We start from the raw sequence: 22,455 nt of genomic DNA on the forward strand, positions 1-22,455 counted from the left end.
CTCACACCCCACCCCCTCTCACACACACCCGCACCCCCCCCCTCTCACACACACACACACACACACGCACTCCCTCTCTCTCACTCACAACACCCTCCCTCTCACACACACACGCACTCCCTCCCTCTCACACACACACACATACACACGCACTCCCTCTCTCACACACACATACACACGCACTCCCTCTCTCTCACTCACAACACACTCCCTCTCACACACACACCCACTCCCTCCCTCTCACACACACACACACACTCCCTCCCTCTCACCCCCTCCCACACAATCCCTCCCCCACACACACACACACACACACACACACACGTTACCTGCTGTACTTCACTTCCTTAAAAGCACACAGTAGTGGCATTTCCATGAAGACGCTGCACACATTTTAAAGGAGTAAAGACGTTTGGGGAGAGAACTATCACGGAAAAATCAGAGATGGTCCTCACTGCAGAACACAAGATCCAGATCCAATTCCTCCCACCTTACATATACCTAAACCTACCTGTCTCCACCCCCTAGATGTGGATCCAGCCCCGCCCCCTGGATCTTGTGTTCTGCAGTGAGGGGCTACTGAAAAATCATAGAAAACCAAGAGTATTATGTTCCATACAAGGAAAAGTTTTTTTTTGTTAGTCAGATATGTTATATAAATAACAGTTTGCATAACATAAAAAGTGGCGTCAAACATTAAGGCCGGGTTTCACAGACTAAGCCAGGTTTAGGCCGTAGTTCAATTAGGACATTTAAGTATCTTTTATAAATGTTCCTTAGAAAAAACCTTACTGGTGTTCATCTTGAGACAAAACAAGGGCACTGATATGTTTTAAGATCAGTCAGTGCAAGTTTCTTTCAGTTGAAACGGCTCAGAATTACACTTTAGTCTGGGACTAAGCTTAAGCCTCGTCTGTGAAACTGGGGGCAAATGTCTTTCTTGACAATATCAATGTAGACCTAGCACAACAGCAGACAGTAAAATAAGTCAAATAATGCCATTCTATTTTCTCACATCAACCATTCTTCCATTTGTTTAAAGCTACCGTAAGAAAAATCAAGCATTCTTCTTTCTAGAACTAGCTAATCCTTACTGCCTTAAGCTGGTTACACATTCTGCTGTATTTCTATTTTGTTTGAATCTTTCAGGATTTCATTATGATGAACATTTGAGTTTGGGGAGAGTTGTTTTTGCTGCTCTTGCAGTAGCCTACGCAAGTATCTCCAGCTCAGACGAGCTCTGCGGCTGAAGCCGTCACAGAAGACCAAGACCATGAACTAGTTTGTTTTGCCATGTTTATGGTCATTCAAAAACATAGTAAAATTACCATACACCAAATTAAAAGGACATTTATCTGATAATCATGAGTTAAAACAAATGCAAGAACATTAGTCAAAGAAAAGCTGCAGAGTTGATGACTTGTTGCGGCACACTTGTAGTTTTCAGTCATACAGAAACCATCAACACTCACAATATGATAGACAGGTGTTCGAGAAATAGAAAAACAGGTTTCTAATACATCCAGTGACTGCCAAAAATAGCAATTATAACTCTCAAATAAATGTTTAAACAGTTAGCACATGAAGAGCTGCTTAAACAGAATAATGTTCAGCGTGCTGCTTTGCTACCTTAGTAAACCAAACTCAATATTTGATGAGCCGCTTTATTTTCTATTCATTTAATATGCCTTTACCAAACTGTCTAAATAATAGTTTAACCCCCTGATTTGTGTGATAGAGAGATACAAGCCACTGCTGACAGTAAACCTGCTCCAAATTTGAGTTAAGCCACTTATTTGAGTTTTAATTGCAAACTTTGTTGAAGACTGCTCTCTTGTGGAGGAGGCGGGCCGTTACAGCCTGCACCACACTGAATCATCCTCTTGTGATTTTAAATAAAAATGATTTTATTTATTTATTTGTCAGGTAAATGGCATTTTTACAATCTTAAAACAGTAGGCCATGCAACGCACTGCTGGCATCTGAGAAAAACAAAATCAAATAAACAACGAAACCACCTTCATATGGAGAAACATCAGGAGACGATACTGACAAGAAGTGATGCACTAAACAGGCACAGAAAGAGCCATTCTGCTGTGCTTCATTAGTGTTGAAGTGTATGGCCCACGCTCAGAGAGGCTATACGCTCCTGCAGCAGAATCTAACGAGTGTGGATATTCGTCAGTTAAGGCAGGACAAACTAAATAAAACCACCAGAAGCTCCTTCTCATCAGAGATATAATCGACATGATTGTATTCCAGCCAGGAGCTCCACACTTCTTCATATGCACTTATATATATATATTTCTAAAAGTCTTTAAGATCGTCAGGCACCAATCCGTAAATGTCAAAAAAATGGCTTTTCTCCTCTCTTCTGGAAAAAATACACTTCCAAAAATGACAGAAAAAAATCAGCAACAAAATAACTATACAATGTTTTTTTTTTTTTTTAAACCTGTGTTTTTTACATTAGATACAAAAAAAAATAATCGAATACTTCATTTAGCGATCCTTCATTTTGAAAAGAAAAAAAGAAAAGGAAATTGCATGGTTTGTGACCTATCGCTGGTGCGTATTACATAAACGCTTTTGAATAATACTATACTGGTTCACAATAAAGCATGATGAATAAAATAACAGACTTCATAATAAAAAGAAACTTGAAACGTGAAATCAATCAATAATGACCTTCAAAAGCAGACTGTGGAGCCACAGATTCATAAACGTTCTCCTATGTTGCTACAAAAAAAAAGTGGATGACTCTTCTCCTTCAAAGTGTAAAAAAATATCCATCTCATTACATGTAATGTAGTGTTGAACACACGAACCTTCAAGTGACAGCTTATCTTCCAAGTGCTTAGAAAGGACCAAACTGATTGGGTTTTTGACCAAAGACTGCCGAGCTGAAGTGTAGTGTCATCTACTCACCGGTCGAGAGCGTTCAGATGCGGCAGCGTTAAAGCTAGTGTAACATTTCCTTCTAGTGTCTCTATAACGTCGCTTTAATGCGACAGTTATCATTACAGATTAATAGGCACAAACGAGCACCGCACATTCGACAGCTACCCAGAGAGACCACGTAAATTAGTGACAAATAAATAATTGGCATTTCGGCGGTGCACAAAGCTGGCGTATTTCTATTGAGGGTCAAAGGTCATATATAGCGGTCAGCTACTAATGCTTCATCTCACATCACTTCTGGAGGGAAGCATAAACAGAATTACAAAAAAAATCAGTTTTCAAACAATTATGATGCAGCCACGATGGAGTGGTTAAAGAGAGAGAGAGAGAAGAAGAAAGAAGAAGAAGTGTGAAAGTAGCAGGATGAAGTGTTGTGGCGCTCAGACCCAGCCGCTGGTCAGCTTGTAGAACATCTCCTCGTCTAGAGACTCGTTCTGGTCCTTGGCACGCGTGGACAGGAAGATGTAGCCGCCGATGAACTCGTGCACCACTTTGCAGTCCACCTCGGCACAGATGAACGCCAGACTGGGCTCGTCCGCAAACTCCACCGTCACCTGCGTGAGAGCAGAGCAGATGCTGATGAGTGCGGCTGATCTTGGGTTCAAGGTGATGAGTGTCCGTTTTTACATGTTAAACCTATAAAGCCTCTAAATGATCAACATGATGAAAACGTGGCTGTTAAAGCTGTTTCACACTCGATCTCCTCATGTCTTCTGTCTCTGATTGATAGTTTAGAGTTGCAGTCAAAGCTCTTTTAGTGTAACTGTACAAACGTCCAGCTTCAGCTCGAGTCTTTCTGCTGTCAGATCTTGACTGATTTTGATCAAGTAAAGGTCAGAATAACGTCAGTAATATCTCCAGATGAACACTTACTGGACTGAAGCAGCTCAGCTTTACTTGATTCTCCATCAATCATGTTTTAGAGTCTCAAATCTGATCCTCAGGATCTTTTGAGGAGCGTTTGTTTCCAGAAGCTTTACTTTCACTGTTCCTCAGCGGAGGAATGATCTTCACAAGCCTCCAGAACATCTCACATCTTCTGAGGAGCCTTTATTTCTTCAGCTCTCAATCACTGCATTATATGTGTGGAACATTTCAATCTCATCTCACTGAGACAGATTACTGGAGATATAGAGACGACTGATATTCAGATAACTTTATGTCAGCATCTGCTGTACTGTTATACACATCTCACTGATTTACATCACAAGAATCAGAATTTCATCATAGAAATATATCAGCATCTGCACTAAATTGCATATTTTTGCTCCGTTTGAATCTCTGAATAAAACTGAGCTGTTTTTACTATATATTGCAACACATAGTATTACTTGACTCAGAATCACAGTATGTCAGATAAGACCAGCAGATCTTCTGCAATCAGAACAAGCATAAGCCATAGTAACAAATGGCCTTAATTATGTTACTAGGCCATTTAACTGATGAAACCGTTAACATGGAGCCTCGTTCATAGCAACATAACCATTAGCAACAATCAACAACATCCAAAAAAATAGAGCATCTCACCATCTTAATCTCCCAGTTGACGTTCCACTGCTTCATGTTGCTGAAGCGCCAGGTCTTGATGGCGTCTCCTGTGCTGGAGTCCATACGGATCAGTCTGTTGTAGGTGATGCCAATCAGCTCGTCTTTCTTGCCCCCCTGGAACCTAGTATGAAGAAATTTAACAATTACCAACAGAAGTACAGAAAAAGACAGGCTCAGTGTTTATCCGAGCAGATTTTGTGAAAAGACAACAAAAGTGCAATGAGAGGAAATTAAATATGAAGACATAAGGAAATGAGGGGAAGAATAATTACACCACAGAAGAAAAAAGTCGTACGGGTTTGGAACAACATGACAGTGAGTTAAATGTTAAAACCGGAATGAGCTGTGAATTGTAAAAAGGACATGTGTTTTATTGGCACACAAACATTAAATCAAGATATCCGAGAGACAGAAATGTCAGGTTTAGACACTCACTTGGCAAGAAAATGTGTGATTCCAAACTCTGGCAAGGACTGCCAGGCCTGTATGAAGCGCATCTTGGCCTCAATAAGGCTCATCTGAGCCACATTCTGATGGGCTTCCAGAATACGGGCCGAAATCTGAGAATAATGCATATGTGAACATTAATACACAAGTGCTGTAACATCATAACTAATAGGTCAGAGTGAGCACATGGACACAGTGTCATCAGGAAACGAGCCCAGAGAAGAATGTAACACAAGAAACATCAATATGATATGCTGAATTCAATCACCACAAATATCACAGTGAACACACGAGTTGTTACAGCGTGTTCAAGCATCCCTTATGATCTGCTATACATGCGGCATAACATACACTGACAGAAGCCGCTGCAATCCCAGCTACCGTCGTTTAGTCCCCGTTTCCCCAGAACATGAAACATTTCACGTAAGAAGAAAATGAGTGACGTCACTGGAGTCTCCCACAGACCAGTTACTTGCCTCATGAAAGCTTCTTTCAGAGCAGATAAACGCTATAAACTTCCTGAAAGGGTCAGTCAATGAAACGCTTGCCCTTTTCAAAAAACAATTTCCATAAGATTTTAAACATCCTATTAGACAAATGTGTTGATTATAGTAGAAACTACAGAGGACCCATAGGAGGACATGGCGATGGGGAAAAAATGAGATGGGAGGGAAAAAAAAGTGACCCTGCAGCACAAAAGCAGTGTTAAGTCGCTGGGGGATATTTGTAGCAATAGCCAACAATACATTGTATGGGTCACAATTATACATTTCTCTTTTATGCCAAAAATCATTAGGATATTAAGTAAAGATCATGTTCCATGAAGATATTTAGTAAATGTCCTACCGTAAATATATCAAAACTGAATGTTTGATTAGTAATATGCATTGCTAAGAACTTCATCTGGACAACTTTAAAGGCGATTTTCTCAATATTTCGATTTTTTTTTTGCTCCCTCAGATTCCAGATTTTCAAATAGTTGTATCTCAGACAAATAATCAAAAGTACCAAAATAACATCCGACCAAAAGCTAATTTATTCAGCTTTCAGATGATGTAAAAATTGACACTTATGACTGGTTTTGTGGTCCAGGGTCACAAATGTATTTCAATGCTTTTGCATTTGCTCGCAAAAGTACCGTGTCCTCCTGAGAAACTATGAGTTGTTTCGCAAACTACTGGGCATTCCCTTCCAAAACTATTGCATTTGCACAAGAAACTTTACGTTCTCTCACAAAACATTTCCATTTTCTTGCAAAACTATTGCATTCGCCCAATAAATTTTATATTCTCGCAAAAAATGTGCATTCCCCCGAGAAACTTTGTTCTCTCGCAAAACTATTGCGTTTCCCCGAGAAACTTTACGTTCTCTCACATTTGCTCTCTCTAGCAAACTCTAGCTATTCCATTCACTTTTGCATTCTTTCCAAAAGCAATGAAATACAGTTTTTCCTCACACCTCATTCTTTCCACCACAAACGTTTTTCAAGCGAACACAAAGTTCATCTGGGGAGTGCCAAAAGTTTGCCAACAAATTCAAAAGTTCTCAGGGGAACGTCAACTATCATCACCATGTCCTTTTAGGGGCTCCGTAGAAAACTGCATTGTGTCATCTAAATTATTATAACAAAATAATTGTGAAAGATAATATATTTTGGGATATAATCATGCTTAAAACGATAAACTGGGCTGACAGATTTTCGGTTTAATATGACATTAAAAGCCTCAAGGTCATGAGACTACAAGCTGCTTCTATTCATTTGAATAGTTCTCCAAAATATCCACCACATGAGAGCTTACACATAATTTGACTTTTAACGGCATTCAGGCAGACAGCTGTTCTGGAGGAGACACCAGTGACTCAAAACATGATCTTAAATGTTTAATCAGTTGAAATGTGAGCTTTGGGGTGAGCTACAGCTATAAACGGTAAAGTGGTTAATGGGAGGATCTCTGGAGTAAGACACAGCACCAGTGTTAGTGAGTCATGGACATTTACTAGCCGTCAAACGAGTGACTTACCAAGTCCCTGACAAAGCCTGGCTGAGGAGGGTGGAAACAGGAAGAGGAAACAAGGGAAAAGCAAATAAATGAATATAGCAGCAAACAAGCAGAATAACAGAATCAAAACAACCGTTAATGTACAGAGAGAGAAAAGGGCAGGGTGTGCATGTGAGTATACAGCAGGGGAGGACCACGAGGATCAGATGGACAGGAGAGATCAGAGGAACACACTGCACTGGGATCACATTAGACCCGACCGGATTGACTGTACATATTGTGCAGAAGTAGAAATGTGTCAACTAGCAGAGATCCTGCTATACTGTTGATCTGACACTGAGCAGAAGACTACTGTAGTCTGCAAACTGGGGTGATCGAGCTGTAGATTCATCCTCGCTGATCAAAATGGGACAATCCAGTCGAAGCTGTTTTTGCACTGATGTCAGACTGACTCGTTTAAAATATCTAACAGCCAACATGCTGATCTACTAAACTTATCATTCTTCTGAGACTACATTTCTAACTCATCCTATAGAGTTTTTAAGCTATGACCAGCAAACTTGGCACAGACCTTCAGGATGTTCTGACTAGAGGTCTGCACGGGCTTTAAAGTGAAGCCCGAACCCGGCCCGTACCCGAGATCCTCAGACCCGACCCGACCCGAGCGGCACAGTTAAATTTAGAGACCGAACCAGACCCGAACCCGAAATACGTTGCGAGTCAGTAGCCTGTCGAAGCTATTTTACTAATAAAAGTTTCCGTGCTGTGTTGTCGTGTGCTATAATGTGTGTGCGTGCGTCTATGAAAGCAGCGTAGCCTGCATATAGTTTTAGTTTAGCTATAAACCCGAGCCCGACCCGAACCCGAAGCTATTCATTAAACATTCAGACCTAGCAGAGAGGGTAGCAGACCTCTAGTTCTGACTCTGTATCTTTTCTAACGGGAAACCCTTTTCTTTCGGAATTCCAGTATCAGACTTCCAAACAGGTCCACATTTCCATAAACTTTCAATGAGTGGGTCAAACCCTTAATACCTCTTATAGAAAAGAGTTATTGTATGCTATTAGTGCTGGGCGGTATACCGGTTCATACCGAATACTGGTGTTTATTTTTGTTATGATATGAACTTTTTTGAAATGTCACTTAAACAACGTTGGGAACGCGACACTGTTTGAAAGGGGTCCCTTTTCACTGTTGCACTGTGGTGAGGAAACAGCTGTATGTGTTACTAAGCGTGAAAGTTCAGAAACTGAAGCTGTAGAACTAATAGAACGTGACGACACAGAAGAACTCATCCACAATATCCACATTGACCTCCACAAATATCCAGCGCCCGCTGCCGTCAGCTCCCGCGTCTCACACACACACGAGCGCGACTTTAGCACTAGATTTAGCAACTTTCAGACCCTTTTAGCGGCTTTTTTCCAGAGAATATTCATACTGACAAACCTAGCGACTTCTCTGGATAAAGCTTAGCTATGGTTCAGTTGGAGGATTTCTCCAGTGCTGTCCCGCGAGCGCGAGGTCTGGCTTTCCCGGAGAAGTGTCGCCTCTCTCGGCGTCTGTTCTGTGCAGTGAGCGGCAGAGAAGCACCGCAGCCGACTCCTCAATAAATGAGTACAAAACAGCGTTTCCTAGCACCTGTAGCTTACTGATTGTGTGGAATTATAAATATGAGCCTAGTTCGTCTGTTAATATCACATGCACTTTTTTGTTTGTTGTTGTTTTAGTTTGTTACTCAGACGCAGGCAGTGCGCTGCACGAGACAAAAGAGTAATCTAGCCAAAACAACCGCATAGCCGCTCTTTAGTGTAGATGCATGTTGATTTTATCAGACGATGCCGTGATTATAAATGAGAGTGACTCCTGGGTAACATGTATTAAAAGGGGGCGTGTTTAGTCACTATTTAGTGTGGTATTTTTTGACAATATTCTCTCATCATGACAGTAAAATAGGGCATTCTAAGTCAATATACTGCAGTATTTCCTCTCAATCAGCAGAAAATATTGTTAACACCCGGTCATGCATGGAAAAAAAAATACCGTCATGTACCGTGAAACCGGTATCATTTTGAAAAAATACCGTGATATAAATTTTTGGTCATACCGCCCAGCACTATATGCTATTATTGTAAAGCTTGCTAAATCATGCTAAAACTTGTTAGCAATGTGCTAAAGCATGCTAGGAACATGCTAGCCACATTTTATTTCATACATGCTAAACATGCAAAAAATAAATAAAAATAAACATGCTAGCAACATAAATCATTTCAGCAACGTGCTAAAACACGTTGGAAACATGCTAAAATGTGTAAAAAAATGAAAGCAGTTTGTAAAACTATGCAACACAAAAATATGTTAATGCATGCTAACAAAATCTAACATGCCAGCAACATGTTAGCAATGCAATCAACAACCAGTAGAGGACTCTAATGGGGTCTGAAGTAGTTTGTATTGGTCTGTCTGACTTTGACTTCTCCAAGTAAAAACGTTCAAACTTGAAGCTTTCAGAAATTACTTTCAGACAAGGCTTGGTCAAACCAACCAATTCTGCTGTCATCTAGCTGTTTTTTATGTTTATTTCTTCTGGTTTGTCCATTAAGCTCCAAATAAAATAAATAAAGAAATACTCTTTAATGACATCTTTTGTACTGAACACAAATCAGTACATTTTTATAAGTCTAGAAAGTGTAGGATTTTAAACATATAAAATGGATTCGAAGTTCTTGGCTGAGCTGTAGTTTATGATTAACCCATGTTTTCATCACACTCCAAACTATACACCCTTGACTCCACAAGGTGACGCCACACACGGTTAAAACCCAAGAGCACTACAGTAGAGAGACCTCTGAAATTCCCCACCATTTGGATGACAACATCCGCCTTCCTGATCCTGTGGAGTCTGGAAGTTAAGTGAGAAAGTCATCTATCCTAGTGCTTACTGACCCACGTCCTCTGGGAGTAAAATCCCAGAGGAAGCCTCTGAAGAAAATAAATTGAGCTTGTAACGCAGGAATAAACGCGTTCAGAAATCATCCGTACTCTGACGTCGCTCTCACAAACAAACTACTGTCTTCTTCCCGGACCGCCTCTCCACATTCCCAGGCACGGCTTGTTTCCTGTATTTTTTCCCGCCTGTTTCTGAAGACCCCACCCCATCTCCTCAAAGTTTCTCCCAGCGTTAAGCTGCTGGGGGAGCGAGTGAGATGTGAGGACAGGAAGCCCACCATCCCCCCAGCATCACAGGAGCTGGATCGAGTCCAGGGCCACTGTAAGACGACACCAGCAGCAGCACACAGGAGCCGTCTGTCGACTCCCACACAGGAGCCCTCCCTACATACTTTCACTTTACTCTTGTTTTTCAATCAAAAACTACACTGTTCTGAGAAATTTCACTGGACACTCTGCATATCCGTATCATGATGAGTGCTAGAAAAAGATGGTTTTGTACATTTTTTTTTTAAGAATATTTTTTCTTACTATTACCATTTACCAAGTAGGACTTGGTGATATTTAAAATGTGATATGTATTTAATATTTGATCTTTATTTAGTATGTAGGCATGCGATCAGCTAAGGAAAAAAAAGGAAAATCAATATAACTATTATTAAAAACATATATATATTCAATAAAAAAACATTGTTATTGCTATTGTACAGTAAACTAAAAATAAGACAACAGTAAAGTTAAAATACTAATATTTATAAACAATTCTCTCTACAAATCTGGGAGAGTTTTTGGTTCATGTTACATTTTCAAATGCACATAAGCAACCTAAACTTACAGCAATTGCAAAGACGGAGTTCACATGGAGCAGGCTTTACTGTGAAACGAGCCGCTTTGAGATGCTGAAAACATCAGCTCGTGAGCTGCTCGCGTGTAAATGAACACAGTGCTGTGCTTCACAAAGAAAGCAACTGCACAGCTGGGATTTTTACTCACATTTGTGTTCATTTTGAACCCTGGCTGAGACACAAAGTCTGTCGACTCCCACACAGGAGCCCTCCCTACATACTTTCACTTTACTCTTGTTTTTCAATCAAAAACTACACTGTTCTGAGAAATTTCACTGGACACTCTGCATATCCGTATCATGATGAGTGCTAGAAAAAGATGGTTTTGTACATTTTTTTTTTAAGAATATTTTTTCTTACTATTACCATTTACCAAGTAGGACTTGGTGATATTTAAAATGTGATATGTATTTAATATTTGATCTTTATTTAGTATGTAGGCATGCGATCAGCTAAGGAAAAAAAAGGAAAATCAATATAACTATTATTAAAAACATATATATATATTCAATAAAAAAACATTGTTATTGCTATTGTACAGTAAACTAAAAATAAGACAACAGTAAAGTTAAAATACTAATATTTAATATTTATAAACAATTCTCTCTACAAATCTGGGAGAGTTTTTGGTTCATGTTACATTTTCAAATGCACATAAGCAACCTAAACTTACAGCAATTGCAAAGACGGAGTTCACATGGAGCAGGCTTTACTGTGAAACGAGCCGCTTTGAGATGCTGAAAACATCAGCTCGTGAGCTGCTCGCGTGTAAATGAACACAGAGTATGTAGGCATGCGATCAGCTAAGGAAAAAAAAGGAAAATCAATATAACTATTATTAAAAACATATATATATATTCAATAAAAAAACATTGTTATTGCTATTGTACAGTAAACTAAAAATAAGACAACAGTAAAGTTAAAATACTAATATTTATAAACAATTCTCTCTACAAATCTGGGAGAGTTTTTGGTTCATGTTACATTTTCAAATGCACATAAGCAACCTAAACTTACAGCAATTGCAAAGACGGAGTTCACATGGAGCAGGCTTTACTGTGAAACGAGCCGCTTTGAGATGCTGAAAACATCAGCTCGTGAGCTGCTCGCGTGTAAATGAACACAGTGCTGTGCTTCACAAAGAAAGCAACTGCACAGCTGGGATTTTTACTCACATTTGTGTTCATTTTGAACCCTGGCTGAGACACAAAGGGTGCCATGCAGTTCTGTTACAAGCAATCCATGCATTTTAAATGTATTTTATTTGAAAACGCAGCCATTTATTACATGGATTTATGCGGTTCATGGTTGAAAAATACAGAAATCCATATAAAAACTGAAAAATCATGTATATTTACAAATATTTTATCCTCAATATAAATTTAGCATCATGAATATTATAGTTTTAATGTGCTTTTTATTTGCCAATGAAGCTAAAGACCAAGTATGTCAGTTTCAGCATTAAGAGAGATATCTGAACCCGATTTAAACATCTGTAGCAAAAATGGCAATGATGTTTTGATTTCCACAAATATTTTTTTTTTCATGACTCCGCTTTAACAATTTGTTGACTTCACTTATTTGGTACTGTATGTGCTTAAGGGTTACTAGAAAAGAAAAAAAAACGTAAAATATTGCTATTTATTACTATGTATTGTTGCATAGGTCTCTCTCCAGCTCTCTGCCGTCAGTGTCTGTCTGTATTCTGCGCTGCAGCGGCAGACTGATCTCTCATTTACCTGCTTGTTCTTGTACTTCTTCAGGTATCGTGGAGACACCAGACACTCAGGGTTGATGTCGATGGTGATGGGCTCTATGATCTGAGGGTCAGGATTCATGTGCTGCATCTTCAGGAAGGACAGAATGTTCTGGACCTCTAAGTTGTAGGAACTGTCTGCCATCGTCTTCCCTTTGGTGGCCAAACGGCAAGCTGCCATCCACTGAGCGTACTGCTTCTCCTGAAGGCCAGGGAAAGGAGTTTGAACCTCTGAGTGCCTGTGTTCATTTAGTATCACTGAGATTTTTATTTACATTTTTCAAGTAGCAATTTTTTATAGTTTCAGTTTTAGTTAACTATAATAACCCTGATGAGTTTGTATAATTACTTTTTTAAGTAGCAAGTCAAGTAACGTGCTACTTTTCCTTATAAAGACAAATGAAGATGTGAGGTGATTTATTGCACAATAATGTGGTTTTAATGTGCTTTTTATTTGCCAATGAAGCTAAAGACCAAGTATGTCAGTTTCAGCATTAAGAGAGATATCTGAACCCGATTTAAACATCTGTAGCAAAAATGGCAATGATGTTTTGATTTCCACAAATATTTTTTTTTTCATGACTCCGCTTTAACAATTTGTTGACTTCACTTATTTGGTACTGTATGTGCTTAAGGGTTACTAGAAAAGAAAAAAAAAACGTAAAATATTGCTGTTTATTACTATGTATTGTTGCATAGGTCTCTCTCCAGCTCTCTGCCGTCAGTGTCGGTCTGTATTCTGCGCTGCAGCGGCAGACTGATCTCTCATTTACCTGCTTGTTCTTGTACTTCTTCAGGTATCGTGGAGACACCAGACACTCAGGGTTGATGTCGATGGTGATGGGCTCTATGATCTGAGGGTCAGGATTCATGTGCTGCATCTTCAGGAAGGACAGAATGTTCTGGACCTCTAAGTTGTAGGAACTGTCTGCCATCGTCTTCCCTTTGGTGGCCAAACGGCAAGCTGCCATCCACTGAGCGTACTGCTTCTCCTGAAGGCCAGGGAAAGGAGTTTGAACCTCTGAGTGCCTGTGTTCATTTAGTATCACTGAGATTTTTATTTACATTTTTCAAGTAGCAATTTTTTATAGTTTCAGTTTTAGTTAACTATAATAACCCTGATGAGTTTGTATAATTACTTTTTTAAGTAGCAAGTCAAGTAACGTGCTACTTTTCCTTATAAAGACAAATGAAGATGTGAGGTGATTTATTGCACAATAATGTGTGGCAATCAATAGAAGTGTCTCACTCACAGCATCACACCGCAGCCAGATCTCGTTCATACCATCTGCTACCGGAATTAGCAGCTTGATGTTGAATTTCTGACCGGAAATGTTCACATCTGGTGTGACTTCACAGCCTACAGAGAAACAGCGGATGAGATGCAGTGCTGATGTGGTAAACAAACAGCGTTTCTGACCGTGTCTGTCGCGAGCGGTCACCTCTCAGGTTCATCTGGTGCGCCGGCGTGCCGTGGGCCTCCTCGCGGCTCTTGTAGCAGGAGATTGTGATGTCCTTGAACGTGCACCAGTACTGCTTGTATCCTTTCAGAGTGAGTTTCTTTGGTCTGAGGTGCAAGTAAAAGTTAGACAACAGCTCTGTGACGTCCACTATTTCAATATTCAATATAGCAGAATACAAGCACATTATAATAAGTTGTAGTGTGTAATATCTGTGCCACTAGCATTTCAACCACTTCCAACTGAAACCTCCGGGCAAACAGGCAGGAATTATCACCATTGGCAGAGCCAATTAATTAAATTAAATTTATTTAATTTTGCTGCCACTAGTGTTGTGGAAATGACTACATTTACACTTTAATAGACGACTATATAGACAGTCTATATACTGTACATATATATATTAGGGCTGTCAAGTCATTAACATTTTTAATCAAATTAATTACACGATGTGGCGATTAATTAATCACAAATTATTCACACAACAAATTTGGCTTAGAAATGACCCCCAAAAGATACTTTAAAGCCATTATCGAGTTAAATGAGAAACGCATCAAACAGACTTTACAAAAAGTAGCTTTAGGAAGAAATGTTTTCACTTCTAATTTTTGGGGGAACTATCCTTTAATTCGTTTTTTTTATTTTTTATTAATATAGATCTTAATTTTCATATTTTTGATTAATATGAAAATATTTTTCAATGAAATTATCCTCTAAAGAAGAATCTGTCAGTAGGTGGCAGTAAATGTCTTAATGGAGTAAGTCTTTGAGTCATTCTAACAACTGATTCATTCAGGAATGAAGTAAATGGCTCTCTTTATGAACAGGCCATTGACTCATTAGTTCACCAATTCCTTCTAAACACAAATTCATTCAGAGACGAAACACTGCTGTGCTGCTCGGAGATGCAAAACAGTTCTGAAGTGGCTTTACAGGTAATATTTTTTCTACTGTACAGACCGTATATATTCTATTGCCCTACACCAACCCTACCCCTAAACCTACCCCTCACAGGAGACTTTCTGCATTTTTAGATTTTCAACTTAATTCTGTATGATTTATAAGCTTTTGTACCCGTGGGGACCACAATTTAGGTCCCCACCGTGACAGGAGTCCCCATGAGTCTGTGTGTAGTCCGGTTTAAGTCCCCACCAGGATATATAAACCAGTACACACACACACACATATATATATATATATATATATACACACTGTATATGGCAATAGGCTTTGTTTTATTTATTTGCCTTACACCAGGGGTGCCCAAGCTCGGTCCTGGAGAGCCGGTGTCCTGCAAAGTTTAGCTCCAACTTGCCTCAACACACCTGCCTTCAAGTTTCTAGTATGCCTAGTAAGAGCTTGATTAGCTGGTTCAGGTGTGTTTAATTGTGGTTGGAGCTAAACTCTTCAGGACACCGGCCCTCCAGGACCGAGTTTGGGCACCCCTGCCTTACACAAATTAAGGCTCAACATAATATTTCAATCCTTCAACTCACTTGAAGACTTTCACATAGTCGGCCAGTTCAGGAATGGATGTGATGTCACCCTGAGAACACAAAGTGTATTAATAAAGTTATACAGTTTTTGGTATAATGATGTCTTTATTGTCACAGTCTGCATACCAGCTACACGCTGCTCATGTTACAGCCAGAGGAAGATTCAGAAAACACTGTTTTGATTTCATTTTTATCGTAGCATGTTTATTATGATTAATATCCAATTCTGCCTGCAATGTAATGCTATCAAATCATTGCACTTGTTTAAAATGATCAAAACATGTATTTCTGAATAATAATCCTTTATTTGAATGACTTCAATTTGTAATACTTTACTGGAGATCGTAAGTGCATGCAAGCAATGTGAATATTATTTTTAATTTGTACAGTCTTTCCTCATAATTAATGTTTTATGTGATGTATAACGTTGTCTAATTCTAACGCTCTTTAATATGATGTTGTTTGTATTACATCCTTGCATTTTGATAAAACAACAACAACACTTGTACTCTTAAGTACTGCACATACACATATAAAGTTATACAGTTTTTGGTATAATGATGTCTTTATTGTCACAGTCTGCATACCAGCTACACGCTGCTCATGTTACAGCCAGAGGAAGATTCAGAAAACACTGTTTTGATTTCATTTTTATCGTAGCATGTTTATTATGATTAATATCCAATTCTGCCTGCAATGTAATGCTATCAAATCATTGCACTTGTTTAAAATGATCAAAACATGTATTTCTGAATAATAATGAGATACTGGAGATCGTAAGTGCATGCAAGCAATGTGAATATTATTTTTAATTTGTACAGTCTTTCCTCATAATTAATGTTTTATGTGATGTATAACGTTGTCTAATTCTAACGCTCTTTAATATGATGTTGTTTGTATTACATCCTTGCATTTTGATAAAACAACAACAACACTTGTACTCTTAAGTACTGCACATACACATAGAGCAGGCATGAGTGCTTCCCTTTTAAATGATGAAATATGCGTCAGAATAACATTACACCATTATTCTTTGTTTCATCATACCTGGTTGGTGTGTTTAGATGAAGTATCGGTGATGAACTATGTCAATAAATCCCAACCATCCCATGCTATAGGCACTGCAGTGACACAGGCTACAGCGGAAGTTATTTCATGCTAATATATGAAGCTTCCGCTTTTCGAATGCAGAAGTGTGATAAAGGCCTACAGGTGTGTGTGTGGCTGTAACGGAAGTAGTAAGCATTATTATTGCATGAGAGTGCATGTGCTGCAGTACCAGCGTGTTGGACGTCTTTCCTCCCTCGAGAGTGATCTCCAGATCTGACAGAGCTGCATCAACCTCATCGACCTCCTTCTCACTGTTGTTCATGTGATTGTCTGAAGACATGATGGACAGCTTGTTGATGTGGTACTGCAAATAAAAACAATCACACTAAACACGGTGTTGCCATTTACTAATTCATCATATTAATATCGTAAACTACTCAGTAATACTTAACCCTTTCCCACATCTAGCATTCTCACAATTAAATAAAACGGAATTTGTAATTGTTACAATGTATTTATTTAGAACTTGTTTGTATTTGTGAAATGTAACATTTATTTAGCCTTTCACACGTGTCCTAAATTTCAGGGCTGCAAAACTCTTACAAAACACATGGAAAATAAAACGAATAAAATATTTACTTTGACCTCCTGAGATGGACAAACACGCGTTTCTGTCCCACACTTTGCAAGATACACTGTTACTAGATGATTTTCCCAGTTAAATAAAACTGAACTGGTAAATGCAAATGTTCATCTTAAATGTTTTTGGGTTTTTTTAGGTTTTAAACTTTAATGCACTTGTGAAATTTAACAATTATTTCATATTTGTTCTATAATTTTCATGAATTGTCTTTAAATTGTATTCACACATGCTGCAAAAACGGCAAAACTCTTACAAAATAAAGGCAAAATTAAAAAGCTAATGCATTATTTACGGGATGAACATCATTTTTCATATAAGTGTTATTTTAGCATCACTGATACACTACTATATATATATATTTTTTTAATTTTGAAAGGGTTTTTAATTCTAAATAAAATATTTTCAGAAATACATTTTTGAATATATTTATTGTATATTTTTTCATTTAAATTTCAGTTAAGGATGTTAGTAATTTTGCTGTTTGATTGGTCTTTTTTTATTATTATTCTTAAATTATTATTCTCTCTCTATATATATTTTTTTTTTTTCAGTTTCAGTTTTAGATCAAATTATTTTAGTACACCAAAAAATGAGAAATGTTGCCTATAACATTTCAATGATACTAACATTTTTTTTTTAAGTATGGTTTTAGTTAACTATAATACTGTTTATGTATGAGTTTAAAGCCTGTGACCTCATTCTACTAAACGATCCCCATGGTGCTACAGCGAACAGTTGGACTACAGAAGCATATTTCACTGTACGCTGATGACAGCTCCGCTTTCAAAATGTAGGCTAAAGGCATTTTCATGTCACCATCTCTCTGCTCAGATAAGAGTAGTTAGTTGGTGAATGACACACCGATTTCTCTCAACAGTTAACAGCTTCGCTATAAAGCTGGCTAAACTTAGAGCTGCTGATGTTTGACGGCGCTGAGCTCTTCTACCCAGAGACACGGTGCAGGTCCAGAGCCAGACTCGTATCCTCTGACTGAACGTGGTGTGGACTGATGGGGAGGGACAGACCTGACTAATTTAAACTCGCTGTACGTAAACGGAGAAAGTCGACACCTCTGATACACCTCCACAAAACCCTGCTGGAGCAACCCACACCCCTCCTTAGGCTGGAGACTCCGGGTGGTCTCCCGTGTCCCACCTCCCTCGAACAGACGCCCGCTCTATATTTACATGATGTGAAGACAGTGAGGCGTCCTGAGGTGTTGTCACTCAACATTTATGAGGGTCTGAAATAGCAGGGTCATCGCTGGCCAAAGGGCCAGTGAAAACAAACGCAGCAGCCAAACGTTTGCATGCTGCAGACGCTACGCAGTCAGGCACAGAGCCCATCCAATTCATTAACAGGGCCAGAGGACCCGAGTGAAGACTGCAAACTGTCAAACGGCGGGCTTACACAGCAATCCTAACAGACAGAGCGTTGGCATAAATTCTGCCGTGGCTCGGACACACACGTACCTGCAGGGCAGCGAACATCATCATCTCCTCCTCGGTGCATTCGATCTCCTCCAGCAGGATGGCCCACTTGGCCTGCTCATACAGCTGGTTCACCCTGATGGCATCATACTGTAGGGGTCAGGAGAGGGTTAAAAACACGACACCACAACACCACTTTCATCACACCGTCCTGATAAAATGAGTGTGTAGATCCCTCTGTGAGGCTTACGGGTGACCATAATGCACACATCGAAACCTGATTATATAAAACTAAAAACATTAAATGGGTCATGAAATGCAATATTTTATAATGTTTCCTAAGGTGCACTTATATTCTTAGTAGGGGTGGGGGAAAAAAATCGATACAGCATAGTATCGCGATATTTTCCACGGCAATACTGTATCGATACACGGACGCCAAGTATCGATCTTTTATTATACTATTTGGTAGAATAATAAAATAAATTTCTTTACAATCCACTAGATGGTGGTGTTGAGTTTTTTTCTAGGGATGCACCGATACTACTTTTTCCAGTACTCGCCCGATACCGATACTTTTATTTTTGGTACTTGCCGATACCGAGTACCGATACCGATATTTTCATTGCATTTGTACATTTTTTCAATATTGGGTACAGAAACCAAAAGAGTCTGTATAATGTTAGTTGGTTATAATGTACAGTCAAACCAAAATATATTCAGACACCTTCAAAATTTCTCACATTATCACAGTTTATTCATTATAGTTTAGAAAATGGTAATAAAATATAACAAGAACTCAGAGTTAAACTGTGTCAGAACAAATTCAGCTTGATAATGTCAGATAACTTTGATAGAAAGGTATGTAATAGATTACAATCAACCAAAATAATTCAGACAGCTGTTAGTATGACAGTATTTACACAGCTATCAATACTTTAATATTATTTAATAAAATAATAAATAATCATTACAAAGCATTTTTGGTTTCCGTTTCAGCCCAGAATTTTCATTTCGGTGCATCCCTAGATATAAGACTACATGTTTTATTTTATTTAATTAAAATTTAACAGTAATTTACTTTCAAATGCCCCAATTGCTGAAGGGTCTGCACAACTTTTTAGTACAATTTCAGATTGCACTGTTCAAAATACCTGTAGTAGCACAGCAGTGCATACCTGTTTACATTTAATTAAGGTGGACTAGACTAGACTGTAATACAAATAGTTGAGTTTGCCAGGTGCATACAGCATTTATGACAGGTTTTCATGAAAGTGTTGGTCAGTTTGTCTGCTTGACAATCCCATTTTGCACTGCAACAATACAACTGAAGTGAGAAAAACAAACTGAGAAATGTTTATTTTTAGTTAAAACAGATGTTGACAAAGTTTTCCTTTGGGGACATAATTTGAAGTTGGAAAAAGGTAATACATTGCTATATATCACAGAATATCGCAATATATTTAAAATCGCAATAAAATTGTATCGTGACACAAGTATCGTGATAATATCGTATCGTGAGGCCTCTGGTGATTCCCACCCCTAAAATCTAGGGCACGGCAACTCAATTAGATTGTGTACCAACATTATTTTTGGAATGACATCGAATTAGTTGTGATTTATGATAAATAAAATGTTGCTCAATTCAATTATGCATGTTGTTTCATGTGTGTACAACAACTCAAAATCAAATGCAGGTGGCTGTACTGTGGGAATGGTCATGACACACACCTGTACAGCGTTTCTGGAGGGACAGGATCTCCAGATGTAGTCCATGCAGCAGAGACAGCTGCTCCTGTCTAAGGAACACAATACTCCTCTCCACACTCTCCACCTGCCGCTCCAGCGAGACCACCTGTGACCCCTTTAACAAACGAAACAGGGATATTTACAGTTGCCTATATAACGGTAAGTTCCAGTTCTCTAATGTAAATTTCCAGCATTCCGAGAGTTTTCCTTATTTATATCAGCTCTGGTGATTCCCACCCCTAAATCTTAGTATGTATTTTTTATTAAAATGGTAATAATGTAGAAATAAATGGTCATTTTCTTTCTTTTTTTGAAAGAAATTAATAATTTTATTCAGCAAGGATTTGTTAAATTGATTAAAAAATAATATTAAAGACTTTGTTAGAAAAGCTTTTATTAGAAAAGATGGTCCCACTTTATATTAAGTGGCCTTAACTACTATGTACTTACATAAAAATAACTACAATGTACTCAAAAATGTACACTTTTGCTGCTATTGAGGTGGCATACGGGTGGTTAGGGACAGGTTTGGTGGTATGGGTAGGTTTAAGGGTGGGCTAAGGTGTAAGGGATGGGTCAACAGTGTAATTATATATCTAATTACAGAAATTAATTACATATGTATTTACATGCAGATATTTTTTAAATATAAGTACAATGTAAAAAAATGTATGTACACAATAATGCATTGTACCAAATTATTAATTAAAATGTAAGAACATAGTAGTTAAGGCCACTTAATATCGTAAAAAAGTAAATAAAAAAGTGGGACGAAAAGATTTCTATTTTAAATAGATGCTGTTCTTTTTAACTTTTTATTCAAAGAATCCTGAAAAAAGAATCACAGGTTTAAAAAAAACATATTAAGCAGCAACAGTTTCCAGCTCTGATAATAAATCAGCATATTATACTGATTTCTGAAGATCATGTGACACTGAAGACTGGAGGAATGATGCTGAAAATACAGCTGCGCATCACAGAAATACAAGTTTATTAAAATAGAAAACCCCATTATTTTAAATTGGAATAATATTTCACAATTTACAGGTTTTTTTTTCTCTGTATTTTTGATCAAATAAACGCAGACTTCTTTAAAAACATTACACATCTTACTGATCCCAAACGTTTGAATGGCAGTGTATATGTGCTACAGTTGGTTGGTTGGCGTTTTAATGCCATGCCAGTTTCCTTGTCTATTTTCATGGCGAGTAACATGTTAAAATAGTATTAAAAGCTATTTAAAAACCTATGTTCTTTATAACAAAAACTCCTAAATGGATTTGGGTTTGACTCTTTCGTAATAATGAATAAAAATAATAATAAAATATTTGAAAGTGTTTGACGAGCAAAATATAATTTCCTAAATTTAATAAAATACGTTTAAGAGATACTGGACTCTGGCATGAGGAGCATAACGGTGGATTTTCATTTGATATTAAGAACTCGTGTGTGATTGTGAAATGTCCTATTCGGCATCATGCATATATGATTACAAGTGCTAAGATGCAAAACACACTGACCTTTGGGTTGAGGTCAAAGAAGCTGTGGTACTTGAACCGGAGCAGAAGAACCTCGTTCTCCTTCACATCATGCTCCATCAGTGATCTGGAGGAGTCCAGCCACCTTCACAAAGACATTCAGAGCAATATGAGCGCAAGCCTTCCTGAATCAGAGTCTTCACTAGGGTTGGGTACCGAAACCCGGTGCCATGTAACCGGTATGTACTAGAACCGAGTCAGAACGCAGATTTCGTGCCACTTACTTGTAGTAACGCGAGTGTCCATTCCGACTTAAAAGCACAACTCGGGAAATAAGAGCATCCGAGGAGAGCGTGAATGCAGTAATTACACTTGCTCTGACGGCAGCAGGTAGCCTACCACTAGCTAGCTAAGCTAAACATTCTTAAATTAAAATGCCTAAAGCTAAACTTCCCTTTTAATGACTTGCAATGAGAAGCGTTTCAAAACCTGTTGTCCAACAAAAGAGAACACTATAGCGTTTTTACTCCACAACTGCTTCCTTTTGTGATCTGATGTGGCTTCTTGTCACAGAACGAGGCACAGAATATGTTCTATACTGTTAAAAGCATATGGTAAAAAGGCTATGTCGATTAGCAATGGA

At 38.4% G+C, this 22,455-nt stretch overlaps 2 protein-coding genes across 5 annotated transcripts in view; both read right to left on the minus strand.

Moving 5' to 3' along the window:
- The window catches only part of LOC107589763 (syntaxin-binding protein 6-like), a 63,245-nt gene extending 62,805 nt beyond the window's left edge, over positions 1 to 440 (minus strand). For both annotated transcript variants that reach the window (XM_016278288.1, XM_016278287.1), the window contains exon 1: positions 330 to 440. The gene's annotated coding sequence lies outside the window, so the exon portion shown is untranslated. The remainder of the gene's footprint in view (positions 1 to 329) is intronic.
- Positions 441 to 1,170: 730 nt separating this feature from the next.
- Positions 1,171 to 22,455, minus strand: part of LOC107589764 (fermitin family homolog 2) — an 86,659-nt gene continuing 65,374 nt past the window's right edge. For 2 of the 3 annotated variants that reach the window (XM_016278289.1, XM_016278290.1), the window contains exons 7-16: positions 21,855 to 21,957; positions 18,628 to 18,735; positions 16,742 to 16,876; positions 15,463 to 15,512; positions 13,949 to 14,073; positions 13,760 to 13,866; positions 13,280 to 13,498; positions 4,945 to 5,069; positions 4,489 to 4,630; positions 1,171 to 3,515 (exon numbers count right to left, since the gene is read on the minus strand). In XM_016278289.1, the coding sequence (XP_016133775.1) occupies positions 3,342 to 3,515; positions 4,489 to 4,630; positions 4,945 to 5,069; positions 13,280 to 13,498; positions 13,760 to 13,866; positions 13,949 to 14,073; positions 15,463 to 15,512; positions 16,742 to 16,876; positions 18,628 to 18,735; positions 21,855 to 21,957 (1,288 nt within the window). In that variant the 3' untranslated portion in view covers positions 1,171 to 3,341. The remainder of the gene's footprint in view (positions 3,516 to 4,488; positions 4,631 to 4,944; positions 5,070 to 13,279; positions 13,499 to 13,759; positions 13,867 to 13,948; positions 14,074 to 15,462; positions 15,513 to 16,741; positions 16,877 to 18,627; positions 18,736 to 21,854; positions 21,958 to 22,455) is intronic. The other variant, XM_016278291.1, reaches the window with a different exon arrangement.

This window comes from Sinocyclocheilus grahami, unplaced genomic scaffold (assembly GCF_001515645.1).
Source record: "Sinocyclocheilus grahami isolate Dianchi unplaced genomic scaffold, SAMN03320097.WGS_v1.1 scaffold120.1, whole genome shotgun sequence".
NCBI lineage: Eukaryota > Metazoa > Chordata > Actinopteri > Cypriniformes > Cyprinidae > Sinocyclocheilus > Sinocyclocheilus grahami.